The 15120-nt window shown below is 44.8% G+C and overlaps 1 protein-coding gene across 2 annotated transcripts in view; it reads left to right on the top strand.

Moving 5' to 3' along the window:
- SH3GL2 (SH3 domain containing GRB2 like 2, endophilin A1) overlaps window positions 1-15120 on the top strand; it is a 702686-nt gene that overhangs the window by 466708 nt on the left and 220858 nt on the right. For both annotated transcript variants that reach the window (XM_086961467.1, XM_086961468.1), the window contains exon 3: window positions 1279-1351. In XM_086961467.1, the coding sequence (XP_086817593.1) occupies window positions 1279-1351 (73 nt within the window). The remainder of the gene's footprint in view (window positions 1-1278; window positions 1352-15120) is intronic.

Raw genomic sequence — 15120 nt, 5'->3', positions numbered from 1 at the left:
TTTTAGCTTTAATGTGCATGCTCGACCTAACCAGCAGAGGGCACTCTTGCGAGTTATGTTTTATTTGATTTTATAACATATTTTACATGGTATTTTCTTTCGCGCGTTTCGGCAAGTGTATGCCGCGGATATCCCCTCGTAGACCAGTAATAACCGTAATATGTAATAAGGTTTTTTTTAAATTGTTTTATTGAAGTGAATGGAACATGGCCAGTTCTATGTAGCCAAGCTGCATTCAGTGCCACCATCACATCTGTTAACGCCAGTGAGTAAGACGTCATGTGACCATGTTATTACTTCGAGGCTTGAAATGAAGCCACCGAAATCGGGTAGTATTGTGCATTTATACAGACAAGAAAATCAGGCGTTCGTTGTTTTTTTTTTAATAGACCTTTTAGTAATCCGTGTTGTGCATTTGCTAGCTGTAGACTATTTTGAAAGAAAAAATGATGTGTGCATAGAAAAAAAATAAAAAAATATATTATTCACCAACAGTCATCTCACCAACACTACAAACATTGAACGTGCATATCAGCAGCGTTGGATATTTACAGGTTGCATAGAAATGCATCTCGTATCCAATTATTGTCTGGTATGTACAGCTGCATGAGTGCCTGCCGTGGCACGCATTTTCTTCATAAGTCATTTAGTGGAGTGGTGTGTCTCACTGGTTAGAGGTGGCAGACCCGAGAGCAGAGGACGGCCCGGGACCAGGGTTTAATTCCCGACGCTGCAGGGTCGTGGACCAGGGTCAGCGGACTCGATAATTCTCACCTCGGTGCCTACTCTAACCAGGGATCACACTCGCCAACTCTGGGCATTAGCTTGCCTCATCTCCACAACGGCCCCCCACATACGCCGGGGATGCCTGGTTTCACCTTGGAGATACCCAGTAGGGACCATCTCACAGGGAAAGCTAGGATGGGTTCCCCAGCGGTCTACTGCGCAGAGATACTCCTTCGGGAGTCGATTCTAGCGCGTTAGAAACCCACAATTAATTAATTAATTATGTTAAATATCACACATTCACTCTCTCTCCGTGCAACTCTATATTTTTCTTTATCTGTCTCCCTTCTGCCTCTTATCTCTCTCTTGCTACTCATTTTTGTCTCTTTCCCTTTCTTCCTATCAATCTTTTTGCAGCCCCCTTTTGCTGCTTCTTTCTCTATTTAGCATTTTCTGTATTTCGTGTCTATCTTTCTCATGCTTTCGCATATTATCTCTCTTCTGCCCTCTCTCTCTCGCTTAGCGGGCTTATCCTTCTCTTTCTTCTTGCAGAAAGTGGACGTGACCAGTAGGGCGGTGATGGAAATAATGACCAAGTCCACTGAATACCTCCAGCCCAACCCAGGTAATGAACCACATTACATATTTTTCACTGACGTCTAAAGTTTCTGCTGTTTCAGTCTGTTCTTCACTTTACGTTGTTGCACCATCTTCATGAGAGACACTTCATCAAGGAAACAGTTCTTCATACAGTGTGGGAGACAGCTCAGTGGGGAGCAAGGATGGTGATGAAATGGTTTGTGGGGTCCTCCATCTATGATCGGGATATAGACCCCCATCTCCAGAACTCCCTCACCTAAGGGGGATTCTCGAGATTCACTCACATTTAGACCATGGCACAAATCATGTTGCTTAGAAAGGTCCAATCCAACTAACAGCATCACTGATCCTAAGCTGCTTGTATGTAGGTGTCCAAAAAGGAATATGCAAAGAGCTGGGTTCAATGGTTGCACATTTTTGTAGGTTGAGCTTTTGACCTCTTGTGTGAGCTTAAACTCCACCCACTGCTTTTCATTTGCTTGTTTCAGTGTCCTTTAAAAATCCTTACTTGCTAGTGGTCAATCATGTCTCTTTGTCTCTCCTTTTTCTCTTACCTTCCTCATATGGAGCAGGGACTAAGTACTGTATCATTACACTATGGTTGTTTATCTGTTCTTTGGGGGATTTATTTTCCTTGGTTTCCTACTCTGTTACTGTTTGCCTGTGTTCAGTCTCTGTGCCATAGCTGCTTACATTTTAATATAGCATTCCTCCTTCCCACCTCCTCTTAATGTCACAGTTGTTTTAGTGCTGCCTCCTGCTCCGTTGCCTGTATATTTTTATCCTTTTTGCAATTTTGGATGTTGACCGTTAGCTGGACTTCTTTTGGTAAGATATTTGTTTGGTTTTGGGCTTTCTTTTAAGGGGGAATTTGGCTTGTTTTTAGCCTTTTTTCACTTTTATATGACAACCGTCAATATTGTGTTGGGCTTCTTTTGGTAAGATTTTTTGTCTTGGGCTTCCTTTGAAGAGGAATTGGACTTGTTATTATCATGAAATAATAGTGGGGATAGATTTCAGTCTTGTCTTGGTCTCCTGCATGCATCACTTGACCTTCAGTTTTCACATTATATTTTTCCATTCTAAATTTGTGCATTTAATGCATCCATTAAAATGTTCCCATATTAGCGTTAACCTCCAACCCCCTAGAGTGGCAATGAACGACATCAGCCTAATTTTTTCGCAGATGCCAGGTTGTAAGGGCTCTTGGCCCTGCCTCTATCAATAATTTATGATACGAGCCTCAGAGTCCAGCCAGGACCGCACACTTTGTTATTCTTGGCCACATCTGGCTGAGAGGGAAGGCGTTGTGAGCAGAGGGCCAGCTGAACCAGGCAGGGGTGATCCAGCTCGCTCTCTGGTGCCGACTGACACCTGCTTTGTAGATCTGGCATTAAGTGATCAGCATCTCTAAAGGATGATGTGTGGAGTCATACACACGTGGTTTCAACTGCATCTCTCAATTAACACAGCATTGCCAGGAAAGTATCACAATGAAGGAAGGATTTTTTTAGTCATTGAGAAATGACCCATTTCAATATACCAACCAGTGTTACTGCCACACTTTTTTAAAATTATGTAATTTAGAGGTATTTGTAAAGTCCATTCTCACTTAATTTATGGAAAATATGAATCTGGTTTAAAAATAAGTGAAATACATTCTACATGTACCTTTCATATTTCCATTTGTAATAGATTTATAGTTTAATGTTATTTTTCTATAGCGCTCACCTGATGAGGAGGCTGCTTCAAAACATTAACAAAAGGCTAACATGACCACCTGCCTGTCCCACTCTCCACTTCCCTCGGTATCCACCTGTCTTTCTCACTTTCCACATGCCAGTCCTCTCTCCATCTCTTCCTCCTTCCCTTGTCTCTGCCCTCTGTTCTTTCCCTTTCAACCCGGCACACTCTGTCTTTCCTTGCTTGTGTGTATCTTCTTTTCACATTTTCACATTTCTCTTTATCTTTCACACTCATGACTCCACGCTTCCTTTCCATCAGTAGAAAACCTAAACCTCCTCCATTGTCTCGCTCTCCTCCCGCTTTTCCCTTTCTCTCTTCTATGTCTGTCTTTTTTTTAGCCTCCCTCCAGTCTGCGACTGCCCTTGTATGACAACGTGTCTCTCCCCAAACCCTCCCTCCCTCTCGCTCCCTCTCTATATGCACTTCTTTCCGTCCCTGTCTATCACATCTATGCTTGTCACTGTTGCCTCCCATTGGCAATCCCTTCCATTTTTCCTCTTCTCTGTTGGCTCACTCCCTCACTCTACCTGACTCTCACTCCCAGACCCACTTGAGGGTGTCCTTCTCACCTCTCCTTCGATCTGTCCCTGCCCTTTCTGTGACTGTTGTGGCCACCTCCCCATCTCCCTTGCCTGCCAGGCTTTCTCTCACTCTAGTTTTGCATGTCTGCCTGTGACACTAGCTTCATGCCACCTCCTTCTGTATATTTAGTTAACCCCCAGCACGCCTTTCATTTAGTGCCATTATGGGCAACACTCCCCACCCACTGCCAAAGCATGCATGGCGTATAAATAAATACACAACACAACTTTTGTTTGGGAAAATATTGCTGCAGGGTTATTCCATACAAAAGTGTGCACTATGGTGTGTTATCTTACGGGCGATCCAAGGGCAGGCAGCGGTACCTAACCTATGTTGCCCTGCCCGCTTGATGAGCCAACTTGCACTTTATCGAACCCAATCAGTGCTATGCACTATAGAGTGATCCCCTTCCCAGGATCACGTGACCCATTGAACCATCTTACTCACGCCTCTTTCAGGGCGGAGCGTTGCAAGGCAAGCCCCGGTTGTTCAGGCTTACAACCGCCCTCAGGAATAGCAGGGCACCAATGAATTTCTTCCAGGGACCTGCCATGAGGGCTCCTGGGATTTGGCACTGGCACCCCTATTGTGCTCCTGCAGAAGTACCCTACTGTACCCTTCTGCCTCCAGATCGCCCAGTAACTCCGCCACAGCTCTGGGGGCGGCCCCGTCACCTACTGAGCCCCCCACCAACACTGCTACTTTCTCACCTGCAACACAATGTTTCCAGAGCCTGCTTCATGTCCAGTAGGCCATTAAATGTAATGGGGTGACCCTGTAACCCTCAGAACCTGGGCGGGTAGTAAAACAATCAATAATGGTTCTGTCGGATCAAAATACACAGTGATATAGTATTTCAATTCAATTACTTGATCAATACGTCCCTGTAGGGGTACATATACAGTGGTACTTCTACCAAAGCAAGCAAAAAACACACTGACCACGGTGAAAAAGAAAGTAAAATCTTTTTGTCATATACTTTCCTATTTTCTGAATTGTTTCCAAACATTAGTTTTGCTGTCCGAACAAACATTAAACATATAGACTACATACCACGAAGATTTGTGCAAGACTGATATACATTAAAAACAAACATACAAAATTGCCTAATTACAAAAAATTATTAAGGAATGTCAACTATATATACAATAGTCCAATCAGTTAATCAATTAATTATTGGTCCTGGTAGACTTTGTATAGTTGAATCGTAAAAGAAGTGCGTCAATGTCCAGTAGGAGCAGATCCATGCCCACCTGTGACAAGTGCACCATCTTTGTTAAAATAACCTTTGGTGTTCGCCTGGCATCGCCCATGTTTGATGAAGCCAAAGCCCCTTCGCTCTGCGAACTTGCGCATGGAGCTGATTTATCCTTCTCCGGGAATGTACAACTGCCTCACATGACATGTAGTAATGTGATGGCCCCCCAGGAGGGAGCTCTACTCTTAACCATCGCTATATTACCCTTCAAGCTGATGTAGGCTCCCACCTCCTGCAACTTGTGGTCGTAAACCTTCTAGCAGTCTGTGCCTTAACACCTGTTTCCCCAATTTGTGGAACAGCAGCACCCTAATCCACAACCCGCCTCTCTACTATGTCTATCAGGGCGAGAATTTTGTGCTTAACTGAAGCCACCCATAACCTGCCCTCTGAGCAGCATGCACATACTTCGTTGAAGTTGACCAGACATTTGCATGGATCTTTTTGATGGATAAACCGTGGCAACCAAGAATGCTCGTATTGCACACCCTATTGCAGTCACAGCAACCTGTTCAGAGTGACCACTTCCTCCACCTACCAGGCGTGCTTAACTAAAGCTCGATTACGTGACCCTTGGAGCTCATTACAGTTATAGACCGAGTTCACTTTGTTATTCTTGGAATTATTGTCCTCCACAAAATCAAAGCCGCATTCAGCTTACCTTCTAGTCACCTTGAAATTCAGGTTGGAACATACCTACCACGCATGCCAAGGAGTCATGCATATATTAACTCAAAAACTGTTAGAATCTAAGATTCCCAGTTTCAAGGTATTGCTGCAGCCCCCTTTTGTGGGTCTGCTGGGACCACCAGCTTACTGCAAGTTACCCCGCTACCCATGCAGCTCCCTTAGTGCCCTTGTGTGTCCCTGAGAAACACCTGGCAGGCTAAACTAGCTGATGGACTAGGAATAAGTGACACAAGCAAGTGTGTACTCATGTACATGCCATTAATCACCTATTTCTTACAGAAATTACACCTGTTCAGCTCCATCTGTGGAGACTTCCAGTTTGCTTAACTGCTAGCACAGTGTGCAGATGCAGCATTAATGAGTAACATCCCAGTTTGCACCCACCTTAATGTGCTATGCTGTGAGCAATTAGGTATCCCAAATATCTCTTCATTATGAAAGATAAAATAAACCGGCAGAAATCACAAGGCATAGGCAGTGTGCCCAATGATAAACCCCAGTTCTGTGTGATGCAAACCCTAACACACAGTGTGCAAGTTTGTGATGTCCTTTCGGGGTGACTAAGCCCTAGTTTGCCCACTTACTTGGATGATCCTCGGTACGAGGGTACAGACTGATGACCAAGTGCTGCACCAGCCAGTGAACAAGTGGACATGAAGCGAATTTAAGCTGTCTCATGCCTTACAAGGACACTCAGTGAGACACCTCCTTAAACCAAGACAAGATGTCCGTATTGCCTGCAAACCCATCCGTCCACTGCCACGCTGTGTCGCCATGCTGGTGTCCCCCGCCCCAGCATATGTATCCCCTAACAACTATTGCTAAGGTATACGGAGTGTCAAAAGGTTAACCAATGTATTTGGATAGGACAGAGAGTAAACCATGAGCAAATATACCTGTCCCTTTTGAAAAGAGGGTGCCAGAAAGGCAGGGGGAGGTATAAGTACCCTCCCCTGACCCTCTAGACGCCGGAAGTGATGCGTCTAGCACACCGTGCAGAGGGACTCCTCCTGAGTCCCACAAATAGAGGGGTAATGGCTGTGCCTAATTGGCACTAAGTGGGCCGTCCTTTTTGGGTGGCCCACTGCGTGGGCCGCAGGCAGCCGCATTAACTGCCCGATTTTCTTTTCTGAATGGCTTAATCTCATTTGTCTCTCTTATTTGCCTGTGTCTCGCAGGAAACTGCCAATTGTCCCCACTGTCTCTCCCTTACGGTGTCTGTATCCTACCTTATACATTTCTCTACGTGCCCCCTACCTCCCACGAACCTCCATTCTCAGCTGGCCTTTTCTCCTCCCCTCAGCCTACCTGCAACAACCCATTGTCGTCAAACCCAGGGTTACTCTCTTTCTTCCTGTCAATCTACACTCGGCCTATTTCTCACCGGTATTCCTCCCCCCTTATTCCTCTCTCACCTTTCACATACTCTTCCTTTTTGCTCTACCTTTTTCCTTCTTACCTCGTTTCGCTCTTCTGTGCTTGTTTCTGTTCTCTGCCTGTTTCTTTCTCCATTTGGCAGGCTCTCTCCCTCTCGTCGCCTTGCCTCTCTCTGTCGCTCGCCCTTCTTTGCTTCTCTCCCTCCCCTCTTCCTACCAGTCTCTGCCCACATACCTTTGGCACCCTCTCACCCCTCAGGTAAGCAGTCTGTTCTGTCTACCGATAACCTATCAGGAGAGACAGGCCTTTCGCCCCAGGTGTGCAGCTGCCTGCACAGAGTCAGTCTTATTAAAACACCCATATGCTTAGTCTTCTGAAACCGGGGCCTGCTGGGCAAAGCAGAATGAGTGCCTTGTGCCATGGTAGTGAATCTTCCCGGAAATATGATGGATCCTCTCATTTACCCCGTGAATTATTTTCCAAAATGGGGTCATTATTTTTCAGAGTATATTTACACAATACATGCTTTGGCTATAACTGGCGGATGTATGACGTTACAACGCATACTTTTACCACGCATGCCTTTACAACGCGGTTTTTACAACGCATGCCTTTACAATGCATAGTGCTTTGGGGCGCTGGATAGTGAATAGTTTAATTTACTATTCCAACTCCAGTCCCCGTGAATAGTAGGGAAGGTGTTGGATAATAAATTAAACCTATTCCCTATCCTAGAGCGCCCCCCAACGCAATGCGTTGTAATGGTTTGCGTTGTAAAAGTTGCGTCGTAAAGGCACTGCGTGGTAAAAGTTGCGTTGTAAAGGATGTTTCCCATGACTGTCCACCCTCAAGAGGTTCTAACTTCCACTGTTTGGTTCCTTAGTGGGTTTAAGCCCCGTGGCCCCCATATTAATTTCGGAAACGGCAACAGTGCATGCCACAGCACCTGCTTTCCTTGGCTCATCACATGCTCTGCCTTCTCTCTGCCTAACAGACCGTTATTCCTGCATACTTCGCACCCACTACACTTTACACCCATCTGTCTGTCACTGCATACCTCCCTACGATATGAAGTTGTAATTGGGAACTTGTTCTTTTTCTATCTGCCTGCCTCCACTTAAGCCAATGCTCACTGTAACTGTCTCTTTGTTGTCAAAACACATGGGTGTAAAAAAGGAGGAAAAAAGACAACAGACATAAATAAATCTCCTTGAGAACTTGGAAATCCAGAGTAAATTCAAGGAGAAATATCCTAAAAACCCATGTGCAATAATATAAGAAGCGGGTGATGAACGTGAAGAAAAATACTTTTTGGAATGCATTGTATCGCTGGGAGCATCAGTCAACCTTCTCATATAATTGTGGAAAATGATTTTGATTCTCCACATTGAATTGGGAAATAGTGAAAATAAAAACAGCAGTCTGCCATCTTCTTCCGAGAGAAAGTTATTGTATCCCTGCCTATCCCTAAAGATATCCTGTGATGAATCTTGCAAAAGACATATGGCTAAGGGTAGGCGGAATTTGTGGAGTTTCACTCCATCGAATTCCGCGGAGTTACATAAAAACACTGCGAGATTCTGCAGAGTTCCGCCAACGTTCAGAAATATGCATGTTGTATTGTTTGCACTGCAATTTAGTGCCAGTAGCATGAACAACTTTGAAAAATCAGTGTGAACGGCAGCAAATGGTGGGCAAGAGCGTGCGGCCATTCGAGTTGATCTTCCTGCCGCTCGAGTAGAAAATCTTCTCAAGCAGCAGCAAATCTACTTGAGAAGCAGCCCTCTCACTGCGACTGCTCGGAACCACCCCGTTTAGGAATTGTCGCTAGGGGACGCAAAATCTTGCTCATATTCCCGGAGCTATGCAGGAAAAGAATTTCACCATGCTTTTCCACAGGCAGAGTGAAACATTCGCCCACCCCTACACATGGCACCAAACAAATCTAGCTTAATATTAAAAAGTGACTTGCCTACATGCACTATTTCTTTGCCATTTTGAAGGGCTCTCAAGAAGTGAAGTGGTAAGCTGAAAACCACCTGTCACCACCTATAAAATACAACAAGCAGGCATAGAGAGCAGGAATGGGCTCCTGAAGTAATATTTACCCTGGTTGGCATGTCCTGGTATCACTTGAGCTTGAACACGTGCTAGCTCGTCTAGCTCCGCCTAAGTTTGTTCCCCGGTGAGCTGGCATGACAGAACCTCTCGAAACTCCAACTGATGTAGAAACAAACCTCATGGATCTATTTTGGCCTGGAGTCCGGGGATCATGTTGATAACAGCAGAAATGCTGGAATGCCTTACCTCTGGACCTTCGCCTGGAGCCATCTGAACTTGGCTTCAGGAAGAAGCTAAAAACACACCGAAGCCGTAAACCGAGCAGACCCTGCGGCCCAGCTTGCTGATTCCACCTGTCTTAGCGCGGGGACACGCCATCTGAGCGTAACCAGGCGCTTTACAAAATTCCCTTATTATTATTATTATATTTATTATGGCACTTTATCAACTGACAATGGTGCAATGAATTACACTTATGGTCCCGTGCACCACTTTCAAAGTCCACAGGGATTCTGGGTCCCTAGAGAAGTACTGATCCATATTCTATACCAGTCCGAGATCTGGGATCCAACACTGCTACCCTAAACTAAAGAGTTACAAATATACAAAATACCATCCACTTACTCTGAGTACAGGGCATGCAGACCTTTGGCCGTGTTGTTCCTTCTGACGAACATTTTGCCACCTGCACTGCAGCACACCATGAAACAGCATTGTAGTTGTAGGTTCGGAAATACCTGTCAGCAGGCCAGGTATGTTTAGTGGGGGGGATGTGGCAACCTACCATTAAAAATGAAAGAAAGCAGCAATTACTGTGGGGCAAACATGGGCATCAAGAGTGAGTTGGTGTTTGCCACATGGTGAAATGTCTGCAAATCGGAGTACCCATGTCAAATGGTAGAATACTTGAAAATGAAATAAGTGTGCCTTTGCTACTGATCTGCAGCTGTGTCTGATTTCAGACTTGCATAACTATTTTATGTGATTTTATTCTCAGTCTTAGTGAAATAATGGATGTGGGAAGGGGTGAGAGGCTACAGTGGTGGTCCTTGTAACACTTTTGTAGATTCTATGAGTCAATTTGGCTAGTCTTTAAGTTGTGTAATCCTGTAAAGTACTTTTTCGTGAGTGTCTCAGAGATACAGTAATGCTTTGTCTTTTGGAAAAAGTGTAGGAAGGTCTAATTTAACAACAAATGTGTTTATTGCAAGAGTCCCAGTAGAGAATGCATTCTTGGTGAAGTCCTCCTCCTATTCTTTACTAGCTCACCTCTTGCTCAGATAAGGTGGACCTTTTGATTTTTTTTATGGTCTGGCTTGACAGCGTCAGACAATTTTATGTGGGCATCACCAGAGAGTGCTTGGACTCTGCCCACAGGTTGGGAGCCAGGATTACACATTTTGATTGAGTGCGTTCATAAAAAAAGTGCTTGCCCTCCACACAGCTTTGATCATTTTGTTTATTTATCCAGCTGCCTGGACTTGACATTTCAGCGGCACACACGACATTGCAATGCTGTCAAAGCGTCTTCAATACCTAGATATTGTAAGATGTTTGTTTCTGTAGCAGCAGCCCAGATGGGAGGAGGGCAACCATAAGGAATGTATACCAGTCAATCAATCAATCAATCATGACACTTGTATAGCGCGCTACTCACCCGGAAGGGTCTCAAGGCGCAGGGGGGGGGGGGGGGGGTTATGTTACTGCTCGAAAAGCCAGGTCTTGAGTTGCTTCCTGCAGGAGAGGTGGTCCTGGGTTAGCCGAAGGTGGATGGGGAGGGAGTTCCAAGTCTTGGCTGCTAGGTAGGAGAAGGATCTTCCGCCGGCGGTGGCTCTGCGGATGCGTGGAACGGCAGCGAGGGCGAGGCTGGTCGACCGTAGCTGGCGGGTGGGCGTGTAGAAGGTCAGGCGGTTGTTGAGGTACTTGGGGCCGAGGTCGTGGAGAGCCTTGTGTGCGTGGGTGAAGAGTCTGAACGTGATTCTCTTGCTGATGGGGAGTCCATATGTTGTTGAATTTGTGTGCCTTTTATTGTAATTGGTCAGAGAGTGAATGTGAGAATGAGTCAGTGGATAGGTGATTGGATATATGAGTGCAAAGATGAGTGACAGAGTACATGTACGATGACCTGCTGAGTGCCTAAATCCTTCAGTGGCACAAGATGTGCTTTCATTCATAAAGCAGACCTATTGGCATTGCCAATGCGTGTTTCCAATATCATGTGAATATTTACCTATTGTGGTTAAACTGTGGCCCCTTTTTTTCATAGAAGTATATTGCACCAGCATTGTAATTGGATCAAAACATGGGGGTTGGCTTTAACACTAGCTACAATTTGTGTCTACCTTGTGGTCTGTGATTGAGATTCAGGACAGGCACTTTAATTAACTGAGGGCTCTACCCAACTATTATAGATATAATTGAGCTTCTAATCACAGCCTTAAGCAGGCTGCAATTTTTAGAGCGGGAAGAGAATTCTGCTTTAAAAATTATTTTAATTAATGTGATGTGCAATGTTTCATTTATAAGTTAGGTTACACTGTGGTTTTTGTTCCGGTACCACTACCATTCAGGAAATGTAGGCACCAGGGGAATTAAAGTCAAAGGAAAGGTGAACAGTAGTACGATTGAAGACACACATGTATGCATATGTGTAATAAATGAATTAGAGAAAGTTAATTTCAATTTCTCTTCTTGTGATTGTGCTGTCACTATGGCTCTGCACACTTGCATGAGGGAAAATAACTACATAAACTTGTGTTCAGTTTCTATTTTAAGAGCATATTGATCAAAAAATTAACCTTTAGGTTAAAGTTTCTATTAAGAATTAGTTGAATAAAACCAAATCAGTAAATACCTTCCCCCAGATTAAGAGTAACTCTTTTACTGGAGCACCTACATCACAGTGGCAGCTGGTGACATCTGAAAGTGGTGAGGCGTAAAATACTAATCATACTGGACCGTAGTGAGCGTTCGGGGGGATTTCCCCCCCGAGAAAATTTTGAAAAAAACGTGGACAAATGGTGCATTTTCAAGCAAATTTGAGAAAGCAGGAAGGTTAATAAAGCAATTGGGAAAGTGCAGTTCTTACATTATTAGATGTCATAACATAGGTAGCTGCTTATTCAGTATAACCACTGAGCTTCATACTTAACACTCCAATTTTATCCTTGCAGTTTGCATGCAGCTCTTAGATGACCGTTATTAGCTCGCAGTTATATGTTAGGATTTTAACTTACAAACTGCAAGTAACAAAAGGATCTCTCTGACAAAAGCAGTGACTCACTGACCTATTTAAATCATGTGCATTTTGTGATATGCATCAGGTACATGTTCTTTGCAGCAGGCACATTAACCTTCTGTGCTACCTTTCCATGAGTCAAAACTTCCATTAGACAAAACTCTGATCTCTCTTTAGGAAAAACATTAACAATATCCTTGGTGCAACAAAACCTTTAGGAACTTGATATGGACTGTGATCTATGCTGCCTAGCCTTGGCTCTTCTTGTCAGCAATTAACCAGTGGGAGCCCGAGGTGCCTGAAGCCCTTAGCTGGTGACTGGGGCTCTTCTAAGGCTTCATGCTTAGGACTGCTTCTTCACCCTGCCTTCACTTGGAATCCTACATGAAGGCTTTTCCACTGAAAAAACAAGGACCAAACGTTTGGGGCAAAATGTATCTTTTCATTCCTCATTGGGCAACAACTCATGATTGCTTTCCCCTTGTTTTCAGTTTGCTCTCCCATGCCCTCCCACCTGCCCTCTGTTGTCATCTGGCTTCCCCAAAGGGGAATGGAAAGGTGGGGGGATTGAGCAGTGCTCAGTTAGCAACAACAATACTGTAAAAATAAGGACAATGTGCAACGTAAAGGTGTGAAACAAGAGGCGCAGCCTTACAAGTAGTGCTGTATAGAGCCTCCAGAGATAAGCCATTAGTGCACTGTGCGTTGGTTCTGGAAAGGCAGGCCTAGAAGAAACAGCGGCAGCGGGTGCAGTAAGTTGGGGTGTGCAGGGGCAGTCATTTGTGGATGTCCACAGTTGGCCATACGATCAGAAGGAGGCCACCAGACCAGAACCATATATGTAGACAGGTGGGTTTTGGCCGCAATACTAATCCTGGAGGAAGGCTTGGAGCGGCAGTGCTGCAGTGCTCGGAAAGGAGTGCCTCAAAATCTAGGGTTAAGGCACACCAACTCAGGGCAGAAAAAAGTTCTGCCAAGGCCAACAAATCTAGCAAGTACTACAGAGACAAAGAATCAAAAAACTTCACTGTCATCTGCAACAAATCTTAAGGCATATGTGGAAAGGCACACATTCTACAAATCTGAAATGTGTTTAGTTTCCTTTTTCGCTCCTTATTTCACTTTTTCCCTCATTGTTTGAAGCCTCCCTGCCTTCCCTGCCTCTCCCTCCCTGTCGCTTTATCGTCCTCTTTTTTTTTCTTCAAGTTTCTTTCTCTCCCTTTTTTCAGCTGTCTGTTTGTCTTGTGCTGTCTCTCTCTCTTTTCCTATTTCCAGATTCTCTAGTCATTTTATATTTTTCTTCTTTCTCTCCATCTTTTCTACTGTCTCTTTCACACTCCCCATTCATTACTCCAGTTCTCTGGCTTTCTCGCCTTCTTTTCTCCTGCTTTTTCTTTTTTCTTGCTGTCACTAAATCTTTCTCTCTGTCAAACTGTGTCTTTCCCAATTTAATCCCGAATTATGTCTCTCTGCATCTTTGTATTTATTCTGTCTCTCCCTTTCTCTGCCTCTCTCCCTATCTGCCATTCCACTTTCTCTCTTCCTCTCTTTGCAGGTCCTACTGCTCTCTCTGCTCCTGTCTGGGATTCACCCATGCTATGAGTGCCTTTGTATTTTCTGTCTCAGTTTGGCTGTCTGAGAGTCCCTGTCTTATGTCTTCCTCTTTCTTTCAGTGTCTGTCTTGGTGTCACACTGGCTGTTAAAGTCTTTATCTTTTCCTCTCTCAGTCTTTCCCCATCTTTATTCCCCCCTCCCTTACTTTGACTCCCCCTCTCCTGTCTCTTTCTTTGTGTCTGAAAAAAACTGTTACTGGGAAAATAAAGAAACATAAGTAAACATCTCCAAATGAAACAGTATTCCTGTGATCCTTTTCTGTTCCTTCGCTCGGCTCAATGACACCTAGTAGTGGCCCCTAACAATCAGAGAGTATATTTTTATTATTCGTAAATTGCATATCTTAGTGAAGAAATGCTGTTTGATACACTATTCAGTCAATAGAAATTAAACTTGCACACCCTCGGTGCTGACACATGCTGCCTGTAAGACAGCAACTGCATCTTCCAATGTCTTATCGTAATGTAACCTCGCACTACGTACAACAGAAAGGATGCCACTTCACACTTAATTCACCTTGTCCAAACATGTTAAATTTCAACACTCGGTCAACTCCTGAATGCACATCTATGATAAGGCCACACTAGTGCTAGGATACATGACAACAAGATCAACTGCCACACCTTCCCAGAGAATGCACTAATAACCACTGAGTAGGGTTTCTTTCCAAGTTCCAGACTCTGCCAGAGCAGACGACGGCAGAGCCGGTCTCGCTCCCAGCGTCCACTCATCACCTGCTGGGTTTGGGCAAGGCTATCCCCTGGCACCAAGAGTTGGGCCTGCCCAGGTGTAGAGGGGTGCGGGGGGTGGGCGATATGTAGAACTGGGCCGGGTCGGCACGAGGAGTTTATAGTTAAGGGCATGGCAGGGGTGACTGACATGGGGGGGCATTGAGGCACGGACCCTTCCGGTAACATATTGGGTGCAGTGAGTGAGGGGGCCACCCTGGTCTGGCGTCATGGGAGTTGAGCTGCAGTGGCCGGCAAACAGTCGGTGCGCAGCCCAGGAGTTACTGCCTAGGGAAGCTGGGTTAATTCTTCCTCCACTGCGCCGGGCTTTGCAGGCCGGGGTTGTGCCAATAGGAACTTTGCACACTGATGCATGTGAACTGTATGCAGTCATGTAAAGAAACATTTATGTATTTTTTTATTTGTTTTAGTCATGATTTTGCTTTCTGTTCTGGTCACAAAGGATACAACTATTGATTCATGTGCATCGAAGCATCTCC

This window comes from Lissotriton vulgaris, chromosome 3_1 (assembly GCF_964263255.1).
Source record: "Lissotriton vulgaris chromosome 3_1, aLisVul1.2, whole genome shotgun sequence".
Taxonomy (NCBI): domain Eukaryota; kingdom Metazoa; phylum Chordata; class Amphibia; order Caudata; family Salamandridae; genus Lissotriton; species Lissotriton vulgaris.
This window is presented reverse-complemented; position numbering and strand designations above follow the sequence as displayed.